Below are 14,476 nucleotides of genomic sequence, written 5' to 3'. Positions count from 1 at the left end.
CACGATTTAGCTCGGACTCACCCGTCGTCTGCAGGCAGGTCTTTGACGTCTCCGTACCCCGGGCTGGGCAGTGGGCAGCCCATGTGGGAGTTGGCGGCCATTTTCGGCTGAGGGGGAGGCTTTCTCTCCGGGGCTTTCCTGTGCGCCCTCTCTGCAGCCAGCCGGGCGTTCTCCTGCTCGCACACGTAACACTCGAACCCGTTTAGGTAGTTGGGCTTACTCATGTCGTTCACTCCCCACTCGCGGGTCTCCAAGCCCTCCAGCAGACGAGTGTTGGTAATCTTTCTGGGGTCCTTGAACTCCAAATAGCGGACGTATTCGTCGTCGTTCTCGTCCAGACGCTTGAGGAAGTCGGCCAGAGCTCTGGGTGAGGGGAAGTCGTCGACGATGACCACAGAGTGGTCGTTGGGCATCCAGTCGGCCACCACCGCCGAGCCTCGGTAGACGGGGACGCAGCCCTGATGGAGGGGCCGCCAGAGCTTCTCGGTCATGTAATCCGGACACACGCCGTTCTCCAGGGCCAGGTGGAACTTGTAGCGTGCCACGAAGTTCATAAATCCGGGCTCCTCGCCGGTGGCGGTGGCCGTGTCCTCCAGGTGCTCCGGTAGGGCTTTGTTGTTCAAGCACTTCCCATAAGAATCCACCTAAAGACAAGGAGAAGAGATGTACTGAGGAGATTTTTTTTATACCTTTTTCATAGTTTTCCACAGTTCTTAAGTCACTTGCATCCCACATTTCACATATTTAGGCCAGATATTTATAAAGGGCTCAAGCTTAATGTGTGGAACCTAGGGCTGGGCGATAAATCGATTTAATCGATTAATTCGAATTTACAATTCTTTAAGATTTCATTTTTGGAAAATCTGGATTTTATTTTGCCAATACACTCATTGGGTTTCCATGAAGAGAACAGCATGTGATGCTGGATATATGTTTAGGCAAATATATTGTCAAAATATTGTTAAGTGGAAACTTTTTTTTTACCATAATACGAGGTACTTCATTTACATATTTTCCTTTTTTAATTTTTTTTTTTTACATGTTTTATTTTTTTAACTTAGTTTGAAGTTCACAAGTGCAGTGAAGCCTGTTCTTAGCTCAATGTGTAATACCACTAGCAGCAAATGTTTTGTTATATTTTCATTGTTTATAATGGCACGGCTGCCATCTTGTTTTACAAGCATATTTCACAGCTTGTTTTTAGTTGCACTTTGAATTCAGGTCAACTCCCTGATGAAATGATTGACATAAAAAGCAAGGTTTTAAAATAATTTCTTTCATTTCTTTTTATGAAACAAAAAGGAGGAAAAGAATCGATTAATCGGATTTGGTATGATAAAATCTGAGATTTATTTTTTGATCCATATCACCCAGCCCTAGTGGAACCTGAATAAAGCCACAGAATGGGAGTAGGATGGATGGATGGATGGATTTTACAGAAAAGGAAACTCTTGTACTCTGTTTTCTTTCTTCCAGACCTATTCAGAGCTGGAAAACACAAATCCAGTTCCACTACCTCCAGACGTTTCCAGACAGCACAGGAGCTCTGCGTTTAGAAACAGGTCCTTAATGACCGAGGAAGATGAGAAAAACCGTGACAGCCGTCTCAATTGACCTTTAACATGCAGGTTTAAACGTCCTCCCCTGTTTAGAAGCCGGCAGCCACAGATGAACAAATGTTTTCCACCAAACTGTAGAGAAGGGGTTCCCAAAGAGGGGGGCGGGACCCCCTGGGGCAGGGGGTCTGCAACATTACAGTCTAAAGAGCCATTTTGCCTACAGTCCACCTGAATTAAACTCGTTCTGAGCCACAAATGTTGTAAGATCTACTGTAGGAAATACGTTGTCATCGTTAAAGAAACACCCTTTTATGTCTATTTTGAGGTTTGACAAAAGAGGATGGACAGGATGTTGATATTTGTGGATAATGATGTAAAAAAAACAACATAGATTCCAACATAATGAAAAAAATATTGATTTAAAATTAAATATTACTGGCAGTTTTAGCATCATTCTGTTGTGAAAATTAAAAGCAATTATTACAAGAAAAAATAGCTAAAACCTGGATTTATTATCATTACTACATTTAAATACCATAATAAAAATAGAATTTGTAGCCAAAGTTATTAAGAGCCACTGTGGAAGGTCCGAAGAGCCACAGGTTGCAGTCACCTGCCCTGGGGGATGCTGATGTGCTCAAAAGATTTAGCATTTTCTCATTTGTGAAACTGACATTAAAGCACAACTTTACAAGATGCTTCACGTTTCTCATTTAAACGCAGGGGGGAATGCTGCACTGTTTTGCGACAGTTCCCACAAAAAATGTTACTTTATTCTGGTAACTTTCTGACTTTATTCTCATCAAAAAAAAAATCCCCCTTGCCAAAACGGGCTCGCCAGTCTCTGGCACTGTTATCGCAGGTCGCAGGTTGAAAAGTTTGGGAACCCCTCCTGTAGAGAATATAGTAGGTCTCACTGACTGTGTTAGATCACTGATACGTGCGTGGATTAAATGCGTTTCAATAAAACAGCTTGAAAACAAAAATCTGTTCAATACCCGACACTTTATCACACGTCTGTCAGGACGCTCCTAACCGCAGCGGCAACAGGGAAAGATCTGCCTGGCAACAGGCGCTGGAGTTACTGTGATGTTTGTCCCATAAACCGCCTGCAGATGTTATAGTGTAAAACCTTTCTGTTCCTGGATGGAAAATTGTGCATGAGGGGGCTAACGTAACTAACTATTTTCTGGTCAACCATATGCACTTCATCAAAAACCTTCTCAGCAAGGAGCTAAAAGGAATTGCACAACATCAAAATGTAATAAAACATTTGTAAACGACTTCTCCACACCTACACGGCCTATCAACTTGCACGCAAAAAAAAAAAAAAAAAAAAAAAAAAGCCCCGTACCTGAATGTACTTCATGAGCTCGCGGATATATCGGTCTCTGTCCGACGGCACGTCACAGTGGGACTGCATGTAAAGCACGGGGGCCAAGCCCTGCCCCCTGAGGCGCCTTTTCTCCTCCAGAGGCACAGCCACGGGCTCCAGCAGGTACTCCAGGGAGGGCAGCCACTGCAGGGTCAGCGGGTAGTCGGACTCCCTGCGAAACGTGGCCGTGTAATTAAACAGCCGGATTCCCGGTGCGTGGGAGAGGATGTAGTTGTTCATGGGCGACTCCTCGTGGAAAAGAGCCCAGGTCTGGTGGCGCAGGCGGGGCAGCGGCGCCTCATACGCCCTGAAGTCCGTCCCGTAGAAGATGATGGATGCCGTCCTCTTGTACAGCTGGACCTTTTTCAGGGCCGAGTCGAGATCAGACAGAGCAGTGATTATTATTAATGTGTGTAATATATACAGAGTGTCTTACACAAGTTTATAGCCTTGAACTTTTGCTAATTTTGTCACTTTAAAGCCAAAAGACGTTGACGTACTTCCTTAAGATTTCTTGACAGAGACCCGCACATTTCTGAAGCGGAAGGAATATTCTGTAGAGTTTTGAAAACTGTCTCTGTCAGGTTTGCACATGTATAAACTAAACCCTTTGCTCTTTCGTTCCTTTCCAAAATATCTCCCATTCAGTCAGACTGAACGGAGAGAGTCTGTGAACATCAGTTTTAAAGTCTTGCCACAAATTCTCTATTGGGTTTAGGAGCTAGACTTTGACTAGGCCGCTCTAACATTTGTTTTCCTGGGAGGTCGTGTATATTTAGCGCCATCCGTCTTTTCGCCCCCTCTGACCGGCTTCCCTGCCTCAACTGAAGAAAAAAAAAAACACCACTTAGCGTCACAGTGGGAAATGTGTGTTCGACTTTTTGCTCCGAATGGCATTTCGTCTGTAGGGTTAAAGGGTTTATATTTCGTCTCCTCTGACCAGAGCACATTCTTGCAAATATTTGCTGTGTCCTCAACGTGGCTTATTGCAAACTTCACACCAGAGTCAAAAGGCTTTTTTTCAATATTGGCTTTCTTCAAGTCACTCCTCTGTAATCGGCAGATTTGTTAGTGCAAGACAAACAGTTGTCCTGTCAGCAGACGCTCACGCCTGATCTTAGCAGCCCCCTCCAGAGTTCCCGCCACGCTACCCTGATTAACTCTCTCTTTGCCGGACCACCGTGTCTCTGGAGGTCAGCTGTTGTGCTCTTTGCATCTTCGGATAATGGACAGAACGCCTATCGTTGCGACATTCAAAGAATTAGATATTGTTTTATAACCCAACTATGCTTTAAATGTCTTCGCGTGGGTCATGTCTGGGTGGACAGCAGGGGTGGAGGCTGGGTGCAGCTTCTGCGGCCTGCATGGTGCCTCGTCCAGTAGATCTCTGGGTCCTGGGCTGCTGGGGATGGATTCACTTGGCGGGCTAGGAATCCCTCCTAGTGTTTTTGGGGGATCCCTGTCCTTGGAGGGCACTGTACTGGTGTGGGCGCAGGTGGGGCAAGAGGGGAACAGTTGGGGAGCTGGCCCACAGAGGGGATTTGCAATGGTGATTTGGCACCCATTCTACACATACGCTCACTGAATCTGTATTTCATAAAATCAATCAGGTAATTAGGATATTGTCTTGAGGTCAGCAAACCTGCCGTGGCACATGTAGGCAACCAGCATCTCACTACAGTATGTCTTAAATAGGGCTGCAAAATGAATCGCATTTGCAATATAATCGCAATTAAAAAAAAACAACACAATTTCCAAAATCGTCTGCCATTTTTGGCTATGTAACAATTAGTGAATCAGATGTCCTTCAGGTGTGGGTAATGTGTTTAAAGTGGGTTTACCTCCACATGGAAGGGAAGAGAGTTGCAACAGTGAGATCAGCTAATTTTATTACTTGTTTTAGAGTTTGTATAATCAAACTGTTTTACCAGAAACGTTCAGGAATCTCACCATAGCATTAAACACTGGTCAATCAGCTTAATACACAGACTTGCTTGTTGGTTGCACTTTATGTTCAACAAGGATTGATGTCCAAATCAATTAAAAGCTGTTCTCTTGAATAATATTCTGCTTAATAAAAACATTAAAAGTTCTTGTCTTAAATAGTCCTTGTTTACAAACATCTTTATCAAGGGGCCATTTTTGTTGCTTGTGGTTAATGCAAAGAAAAGTCAAAATCAAATCGCAATTTTGGTTGACATATATCGTAGTCAGAACGCAATCATTTCTGCTCCGAGTTGAGACGCAGCGGCTCTTTTAGCACCTGATCTACACAGCGATGAAACAGATTGATTTGTTGTTTTTATATGTTTAAAAAGACATGATAAATTAAACAGAAAAAAAATAATTGCATTAAATCGCAATATTAAGATAAAAATAATCAAAAACAATTAGATTATTTTCCAAAATGGTTCAGCCCTAGACTGAAATGCCATGACACGACACGTGGAAACTAACAACAACTACTCTGCAGTTTAATCCCGGACCTGTCTGCCGTGTTCCTTGGCCTCTAGGCTGCTGTTTGATCGCCAACGTTCTCTAACCGAACCTTTGGGGTTGACCTGCATTTGAACAGGTAGACACTATTTACTGACTTTACTGACACCTGAAAGCAAATGGTCCCACTGGGTTTCATGGAAAGTGGTCATGTAGAGTAAAAACAAAGGCACGCCACACTTTTCAGATTCTACTTGGGTCCCCCCCCCAGAACATCCAAGTGGTGATCTACTTTGTGTTGGTCTATTACATAATGGTAATAAAATACAATGAAGTTTAGGCAATGTCACACGCTGTTACAACGTCATAGGGCTTTAATATTAATAATAACACCGTATATTCCTTCCATCTATCAAAGCTTTGAGGTGAACCTCGGTTGGGATCTCTGGTACCTTGCGATTGCTCGTCACCAGGCAGGAGGACGTGGCGCAGTCGATGCGTTCAGTGTCCCCTGGGAAATGGGGGAACAGCCCTCCGCTCCACCACAGGAGAATGGGCAGCTCCCTGTTGCTGCGGCGGTCGCTGTTCCCCGGCCCTCGGTATGAGGCCACGGAGGCGAACTCCATGTCCGACAAAGCGCTCTGCGGCAGAAAGGCTCCCCGGTCCTCCAGGTGAAGCTGGTCTCCGGAGAGGGAGGCGAAGGAGACCCACACCCAGCAGAGGACAGCGAGCAGCCCCAGACCCACACAGGGCAGCAGCCTCCTCCTACCTGCCATCTGTGAACCGGTTAGAGCAACCATCACTTCCTCCGTCTCCACGTTTACTAGAAGGCTTCACGAGTTATGAACTCTTAACAAAGTAAACAGTTACAATGGGGCTAAACCTCCCATTTCAGCAGCTATGGCGAAGAAATAACGCCGTTCTTACTGATATCTCTATGAAACATATAAAAAGCAATTTAAATGACTAAAAGATAAAATATTTACTTGTATTAACTGTAGACTTTACCTCCGTTGGACCCTGATAACGGTTTACTCTCCAACATCAGTAACAACAGACTCTTCCTCTGCGGTTTACAAGTTCATCTTCTAGCGTTACATTAATCTGGCGCCACCTAGGGTCACATGGTAGAATTGCAACGTCAAATCAGCAGCAAAAAGAGCCAGTTGAGCTTGATGAGCGGGTTCTTTGAGGGGTATAATTTTAACGCCAAATTACTAGACATCCTATATGTCACAGAACAATTTTGTAGAACAGGAAAATTTTATGACATGGGAGCAATTTATCTATTTTCAAGCAAACTGTTACAGGTCCTGTCCTAAATATTTGGAATTGTAAATATGATGTGTGTGTGTGTGTTTTTTTTTTTAAACAAATTCTATAGATTAAACTTTTTATTATTATTATTTGCTCAGGGTCCATTTAACAAAGTCATTAACATAAAGTGTGACTAAATAAACAACAAGACACATTTAACAATTATTAAAGGAATTCCACAAATTAGCCTCCACAGAGGAACATCTTCTTTTAAGATTAGTTAAAATTTTTTTTACTTTTCTAGACACCGAGCTCCTTAAAAGTCTGTGCATATCTTGTCTTGTACAACGCTTACACACAGTTTGGAAGAGTGTTGTTTTCAATCTTAAGCATTGTTTGGACCACTGGCAAATCAACTAATCCCAAAAACACCAGGGGCTACAATATAGTTATCACGTTTATACAATATAATTATCACATTTGTACAACATAATTATCTTGTTATAGCATGATAGTTTTCAAAAATGTAATTTCTCAAGTAACAGCAATACTCTTCCGTAAGGGGCATTTGCATCAACGAGTAAATAATTTTGAAGAGCACAATTGTTTGCTTTGTTGGTAATTTGTGTTGCTATTTTTTGGATGATGAAATTGGATTTCTATTTTTTTTGTATGATTTTCTCACCACTTGCAGAGTCATGTGCAACATTAAGTTCTACATTTACTTTACATAATCTACATCATACACTCTTTCAGTTACAGTTTCTGTAACAACTTGAATTTGTGCACTGAATATTCTCATCTCCTTTCCCATAAACCCGTCCTCTTGATTGTTTTAAATTCAGTTCCTACACTCTAAAAACAAATGTTTTAGATCAACCGAAAACAGTTGGCATCAGTCTTTTTGAGTTATGACAACTTCTAATGAAATTAGATTCAATCAAGAAACAACATTAAGTTAGGTAAATTAGCTTTTCCTCTATGACCAGAATATTTTTAACTACCACTCACTTAATAATTGGTAGCATCAATGTATGTTTTTAAGTTGAATGCTTATATTAATCATGTTGTCCCAACTAGTTTTTCCACTTTATATAAAATGAATTTTAAGAATTATGAACTTAATTACCATAATTATAAACACGTTTTTAAATTGATTATTCAAAAAATTTAGTTGTTCCAACAATGTTTTATGGATTGTTTAAATTAACTTTTTAAGTATTATGAACTCAATTCATTGCTTCAGTGCAATGTATTTGTAAATGAAATGGCACTCACCTTGAAAATATCCTTTCTATGTTATTTGTCCAGCCTTCTAGTCCTCTAACACACAGTCTGAACTTGTCGAGGAATGTTAAGTGAGCAGGGAGGGAACTTGAAAGCCTTAACTCAAGTTGGAGAAAAATAAGTTATCAAGCCAATGTGATGAAGTTACCGCCACTTGAATTTTGTTTTAAATCGATCCACACAAACATTTGAGTTTAAATTGCACACCATATTAAGTTAGTGCTGCAAGAGACTGGCAGAACAAAACATAAATGGATCAACAGTCAAAAAAATTACAGAATGAAAAAGGGCTCATTTTTACAACTGTGACAAATTACCAATGACCTTGATATTCAAAAAACAACCTACATCCTACTACATAACCATGTGGGATCCCATATGTAATGTTACAACAAAACCAATTTGTCATTGCTGAACATTTGGAATCTTTCATACGAGACAGATATTATTACAAACTGGCAGAATTTGGTATTAAAACAGAATCTCAGGTTTTATCTGCAAGAAATCACACCCAAATATAGACATTTGGAATTTTGCTAGAGTGTTTTTAAAGGTACAAATTAAAAACAAACACCCATTTCTACAGTTGGCCCAAAGATCAAAGGGTGGCAGGAAATTAATGAACTGATGAAGCTTGCAGCCTTCGTTGAGTTCGAGATTTCACCAAGGAAACATTGCAAAAGTGAGAACATTTAAAGTAGGGCAAAAAAAAGAATAGCAAAAAATAAAATAAATACTTTTTATTGACCTTGTTAAAACAAGGAGTGAGTGCAGCTTAATAAAAATTCTGGATATGGGCTGCTAATCGAAACCGTGAATTTAGGGCGTATTTGTCCAGTTTCAGGTGCTCAACAGTGGCTTGTTGTTACTTTTAAACTTATTTTACAGTCTTCAATCTTATATAAAAAAAACATAAAGCCCAAATCACATCAGCAACTCCCTCTGTAATTAGAAAACACAATCATTCAATGCTTGTTTACCAATTTGTTTTTAGCAAAACACAGAAATGTACTCACTGTTCACTTTATATGCAAGCCGTTCTAATTTCTGATGGCTTCAAGGTGTTGAAATCACTCCTCACAGATTCTTTCCCAAATTGACTTGTTAGCATATTGCATTTTCGCCCGACCATCTGAATGCTGCGATTGGAGGCTCGAGACTCAACAAACCAGGAGATGTTTTACCAATGATTTACTGCCCAGTTTTTCTGAGCAGGGCAAAGCTGCAACCTTATAGTTCCTGTTACAATGTCTCCCACCTGGGACATTCTGATATGGTATTCCAGGGTTAACTGAGCTAAAAAATTAACATATTTAATCTATTTAACCTGTTTAACTTGTGTGTTTTGTTTTTTCCTCACGTTGGAGCTTTTGCAGCCTTTTGTGGCGTAGACCTTTTAGTTATTTTGTTTAGCAGGAACACAGGAAAATGATTCAGTGCTTCTTATTTGAATCGTTCAGTGCTTGTAATTGTTTTGTAAAGGACTTTGAGCTGCCTTGAAAGGTGCTATATGAATAAATACTCAATTTATTTTTACACTTTAATCCATCTGCCGTAAAAAAATTTTTTCTCTCCTGCCAACAAAATGCTGTTTAGAGTGTTTGCGAAAGTCTAACCATCTGTTCTCCACGTTCCCTTAATCCTGTTCAAGATCACAGGAGGCTTGATCTTATCCTGGTAGACTTTGTACAAGACGTAGGGGGTCCCCTCCTTAATAACACAGTGACATGCTCATCTATTTCATAACAACCAATGGACCCCGCATAAAACACACATATAACTTAGATTTAAACCCACAACCTTCTTGCTGTTAGATATGTGCTAACAACTATGTCACCATGAATCAAATCAAATTTCAGACAAAGTGATCGAGCCAGAGCATAATATCCAGATGTTTAATCTTTTATACCTTTGAGATCCTTTGGTTAGTCCCTCCTAACCCCCCCCCCCCCCCCCCCCCCCCATCTTATTGTCTGTCTGAGCAGATCTGTTCTTGCTACTTTTAACGATCACACCGTCGGTGAGCTTTGGTGACTGTGTCGTTAAAAGTCGTGCATGGTCATGTCACCGAGGAGTCTCCATTTGTTTTGCAGGCAATCATGTTTTTTTAGGAATGCAGCCCGGCAAACCTCCTTCTCCTCCTGTTATTCTGGTGCGCTTGACTTGGTTTCAGTTGATTGAAGAATGCCGCCTTTGCAGCCTGCAGATGTATGTATCTGCTTCACATGACGCATTCTGCTTTTGCCTATTTTTGCTGAACATGCATTTAGATGACAACCAGGTGTCTTCTAAAAGTCTGCAGATCAACGTTTTAAGCACTTTAAGAGGTTTGCTTACTAAGTAGAATTCCACAGGTAACGAAAATTTGTATCAGCACTGTGCCAAAATGCCAGAAAAGAGGTTTTGTGAGCATTGTAGACATCGCCAGAAGCTGTTTTGCCGGCTGTTACTGTTGATGTCAGCAGACTATTACAGCTGCAAGCATGTTAGTAGCTGCTAGTTGCACATTAATTATTACACTCGTCTTTTGCAATGTGCTTTTCTGTTATCTGTATGTGAACACAGTGCAAATAAAATAAAATCGTGATATTACTTTATATTACACAAAAACCTTGTTTGACATAATAAATCAATCAATAAAAATTTTTTTTTTTTGGGGGGAAAATTGCGGGCTCTAGGACCCCGGATCCCGCGGCTCTTTAACGCCACTGGGCACGTCACGACACTCGGTCTCGGTCAGATGCAGGAGAGCAGGGCAGCTCTCGCGCTGTTATTTATCAGAATTAAGGTGAGTGATAAAGCGCGTGAGCGCTCGCCTCCTCCGTTACCACAGCAACGCCACACTTGCTTTGCGCTCATTTCCAGGTTTCTATAACAGCTGCGAGCTGCTGGGTTACCGGCACACGGAGGCTAGCGGTTAGCTTGACCAGCAGCAGGACGTCAACAAGCCGTGAGACTAGCCGTCCGCTAGCAGCTTCCCAGCCGCGGCTCTCCGCTTCATTGTCCCGGCTTTTAAAAGTCAGCTGCTTGTTTCGGTTCCTTGTTAACTTCTGCGTCGTGGACAGCTGTACTAACTGTACAACTTGGTCTAAAAAGTCTTCAGGCGGAGTTTTTCGTTTTTTGTGTGTGTGTATGTGTGTGCGCGTTGCCTTCAGTCAAAGTAAACAGGCTTAAACATGTCAAACATGTTTGTTTGAGGCTTGCGCAAAGCGAGCTGCCGTCAGCCAGGTTCTGGCTTCTGTTGGAAGGGATGCAGCGGCTTAAATCTGTCGGTCTAAAACTAAAGGGATGTTTCTATGTCCCTATCGGTCCCTGAAACCTGTTCGTTTCCCCCTGCAGAATGTCTTCATAGGTCGACTTTCATGTTTCTGTTCCGTGTAATGAAAACAACAAAATAGCTAAGCTGCATACATGTCGGTCCCTCACCCCTCTGTCCTCCTGTTAACTGGTTAACCATTACACAGATTTTCAGACCCCCAGAAAAGTTTCATGTCAGGTTCGGTGTTTTCCTTGAAATATCGACATGAAACAGTCACACGTGTTAAAATCTACAGTTTGCAGCCTTAAAGTTTTCTCTGAATGTGTTTTAAGTGTGGGATGAAACAGGGTCAAAACTGTCAAAAATCTGTGCAGGGATTTCCAAGTTTGTATGGTAGCAGACATCTGAGCATGGCAGCCATATTTTTCTTCAATAATTGAGTCTTATAAATGCGCAGATTTCTTCAATTTGTTACCCCTTGAATAATTTTAGGTGATCTATTTAACCTTAATTAATGTAAGAGCTGGTGCACACTGAGATCTGGTTATAAATTACAATATAGCAGTTGTGGTTTTCTTTCTTTAGCATTATATTTGGGCATTTATTATAGTGCTGGGCCTTTTTATCATATCGTTTTACCATTAGCGTGAACATTTCTTATCACGATAAGAATTTGACGACCAGAAATTCCAACTAGTGGCGTCTAAAAAAACCCCAAAAGTGCTAGTGTGGTCAGGATTGTTATTTTTGCTATTTTCCCCACTGTTAGTTTATTGAGAACATCAATAAATTGTGAAATATATTTGAATACAGTTACTGTGTGCAGTTTGGTAATAAAAATCCCACTTCTTATGTAACTACAGTCCTGATGAAACAAATTTAGACTTTTGTTTCAATATATTTTACATAATTTTTTTTTTAAGGACAGTATTTGTGCTTATTGCACTATAATTGACATGCAGTCACAGCCACACAGTTACCCGAAAAAGACTGCAAGAAGCTGTAAGTGGTCTTTTATCATCACTTTTATCGTTATCACAACATTACCACAATATATTGTGATAAAATTTAAAGTCCACATCGCCCACCCCTAGTTCATTACACATGTGCCAAAATAAAAGGGAAAGAAAGACCTAATACACATTTTATGTATAAAGTACCGCCTCCAGGATGACAAAAACTAATTAAATGACGCTCTAATTACGCTTATACCCCTACACTACCAAAGAGACTGGATATTCAGCCTGTTGGCAATTTGAAATTTGAAGAGTTTGAGCTGGAAATAATAATAATAAAAGTATTTTCAGTCATGAGTGTAACTAAATGTTGCTTTTAAACGCCTTTGATGTGTTGTTGCTGAGACTTTTACATTTCCATGCAGCATGCAAATGATATTAACTGTTTTATAAAGCTACAATGTGTCATGATTGATGAGGTGATGAGTTTTTTTTTTTTTTTGAGGAAGGTCTCCATTTAATCACAGAGGAAATGCATGAATCTGAGGACGATTCAGACGACGCAACTTTCCATCCACACAGCAGGCGTTGGAGGATTCGTTGAGCATCTGAGAGCGTTAAAAAAAAAAAGAAAAAAAAAGGCCTCATGCAGACTTCAGCATGAATGTAATCTGATCCACACACTTTCGGTTTTGCCTGCGCGTTTAACGATTAGTTAGCAGAGGAAGCTTCTTCTGCGTGGGGATTGTCATCATGTGTGGGAATGAAGGGGGAAAATCTGTTGATGAAATATCAATATTTGTTCCCCCATATAACGTGTCCGTTTTGTAAAACATCTTTTACACACACGGATTGCTCTTTATTTGCAAATGATCACAGTACACGTTTGCTTTTATCTTAAATTACACACATTTCTTGTTTTTGCAGCAGTTTTTAACCTTTTGTAGCTCCACATTTATTGTCAAAGATGAAATGTATTACACGATTATTCATTTTCGCTCTTTTTTTCCCCCCCTTCTTCCTGGGTTGACACTGATCTCCCTCCCGCCGCAGAGGCCTGAAACCCACCGGAGAGGCCTAAAAAGGTGGGCGGAAACACGATGAGTAGGAATAACGTGCTCCTGAAAGTGATCCTGCTGGGAGACGGGGGCGTAGGCAAGTCCTCTCTGATGAACCGCTACGTCACCGACCGCTTCGACTCGCAGTCCTTCCACACCATCGGCGTGGAGTTCCTCAACCGAGACTTGGACGTGGACGGCCGCCTGGTCACCCTCCAGATCTGGGACACGGCGGGTCAGGAGCGCTTCAAGTCGCTCCGCACCCCGTTCTACCGCGGCGCCGACTGCTGCCTGCTCACGTTCGCCGTCGACGACCTGCAGAGCTTCCTGAACCTCAGCTGCTGGAAGAAGGAGTTCATGTTCTACTCCGACGTCAAAGAGCCGGAGCGCTTCCCGTTCGTGGTGCTGGGCAACAAGGTCGACATGGAGCGGCGGGAGGTCGGGGAGGACGAGGCGCGGGCCTGGTGCGAGGAGAACGGCTGCTGCCCGTACTTTGAGACCAGCGCCAAAGACGACACCAACGTCGCGGCCGCGTTCGAGGCGGCCGTCAGGGTGGTTCTGGCCGCCGAGGACCAGATCGGTCACGCACTGCTAGGCAGCACTATTGATCTTCACGGCAACCGCAAAGCCTCGCGCGGGTCCTGCTGCTGATAGCGCAGGGGGGTACCGAACTGTCTGGCTGAAACTTGCCTGTTAGTTCTGACAACAGGTGCACTGTAGGTTTGAAGGTACAGCATCCTGTAAGGAGCTAGAGCTGCTGTGAGGAGGGCGGTGTCAGGGATTTCAGCTGCTGTCTCGTGAGCCGAGTCGTTGCTCCTCTGAAGGTACAGGCGTTCTGCGACAGGCGCGCTCCCCTCCTCTGCTTTGCCCGCTTTCCAGCGCTATCTCCCAAGATATTCCATCTTTTTTCTGCTTATATGCGAGGGTCGTATCAAATAACGGAATGAAGTACTTTTTTTTTTTTTTTTTTTAAATCGTCTCATATAGTGGAAGACAAAGTGTGTCAGTTGTCTCACAAGCACACGCTGGAATCTAGTTGCTCTATTTTCTGCCCCTGACGTGATCAGGCATGGGTTGGTTGTTGGCATCGAGGTAAGCATTACGTTAAAAATAACGTTAAAAATTTCCTCTAAAGTGATGCAAGAGAAAGTGCCGGCGTTTTCTTTTTTGCTGTATAGGGTAGAGCTGCCCCTCCCCCACTTGTTGCTTAGCACTTCTGGCCAGCTGCCTGAAAGGAGGCAAAAAGGTTTTTGTCATCCTTACTATCTATCTATCTATCTATATCTATA

The 14,476-nt window shown here is 42.1% G+C and overlaps 2 protein-coding genes across 3 annotated transcripts in view; one reads left to right on the top strand and one right to left on the bottom strand.

Annotated features, from left to right (window-relative positions):
• Positions 1-6,478, bottom strand: part of fut11 (fucosyltransferase 11 (alpha (1,3) fucosyltransferase)) — an 8,853-nt gene extending 2,375 nt beyond the window's left edge. The window contains exons 1-4 of the mRNA XM_012860799.3: positions 6,379-6,478; positions 5,823-6,146; positions 2,914-3,294; positions 22-644 (exon numbers count right to left, since the gene is read on the bottom strand). Coding sequence (XP_012716253.2) covers positions 22-644; positions 2,914-3,294; positions 5,823-6,146 — 1,328 coding nt within the window. The 5' untranslated portion in view covers positions 6,379-6,478. The remainder of the gene's footprint in view (positions 1-21; positions 645-2,913; positions 3,295-5,822; positions 6,147-6,378) is intronic.
• Positions 6,071-14,476, top strand: rab9b (RAB9B, member RAS oncogene family). Of its 2 annotated transcripts, none has more exons than XM_021315532.2 (2): positions 6,071-6,156; positions 13,183-14,476. In XM_021315532.2, exon 2 carries the CDS (start codon positions 13,230-13,232, stop codon positions 13,836-13,838), a length of 609 nt encoding a protein of 202 aa, XP_021171207.1. In that variant the 5' UTR covers positions 6,071-6,156; positions 13,183-13,229; the 3' UTR covers positions 13,839-14,476. The 2 variants fall into 2 exon arrangements, with proteins under 2 accessions (XP_021171207.1, XP_012716523.1); XM_012861069.3 differs by lacking the exon at positions 6,071-6,156 and adding an exon at positions 10,601-10,702.

The sequence above is a fragment of the Fundulus heteroclitus genome, unplaced genomic scaffold (assembly GCF_011125445.2).
Source record: "Fundulus heteroclitus isolate FHET01 unplaced genomic scaffold, MU-UCD_Fhet_4.1 scaffold_97, whole genome shotgun sequence".
In the NCBI taxonomy this organism is placed as follows: Eukaryota; Metazoa; Chordata; class Actinopteri; order Cyprinodontiformes; family Fundulidae; genus Fundulus; species Fundulus heteroclitus.
Note: the sequence above shows the minus strand (reverse complement) of the source record. Positions and strands in the feature narration are given on the sequence as shown.

Coding starts and splice junctions, on each gene's coding strand:
- rab9b (XM_021315532.2), top strand. CDS start 13,230: ATGAGTAGGAATAACGTGCTCCTGAAAGTGATCCTGCTGGGAGACGGG.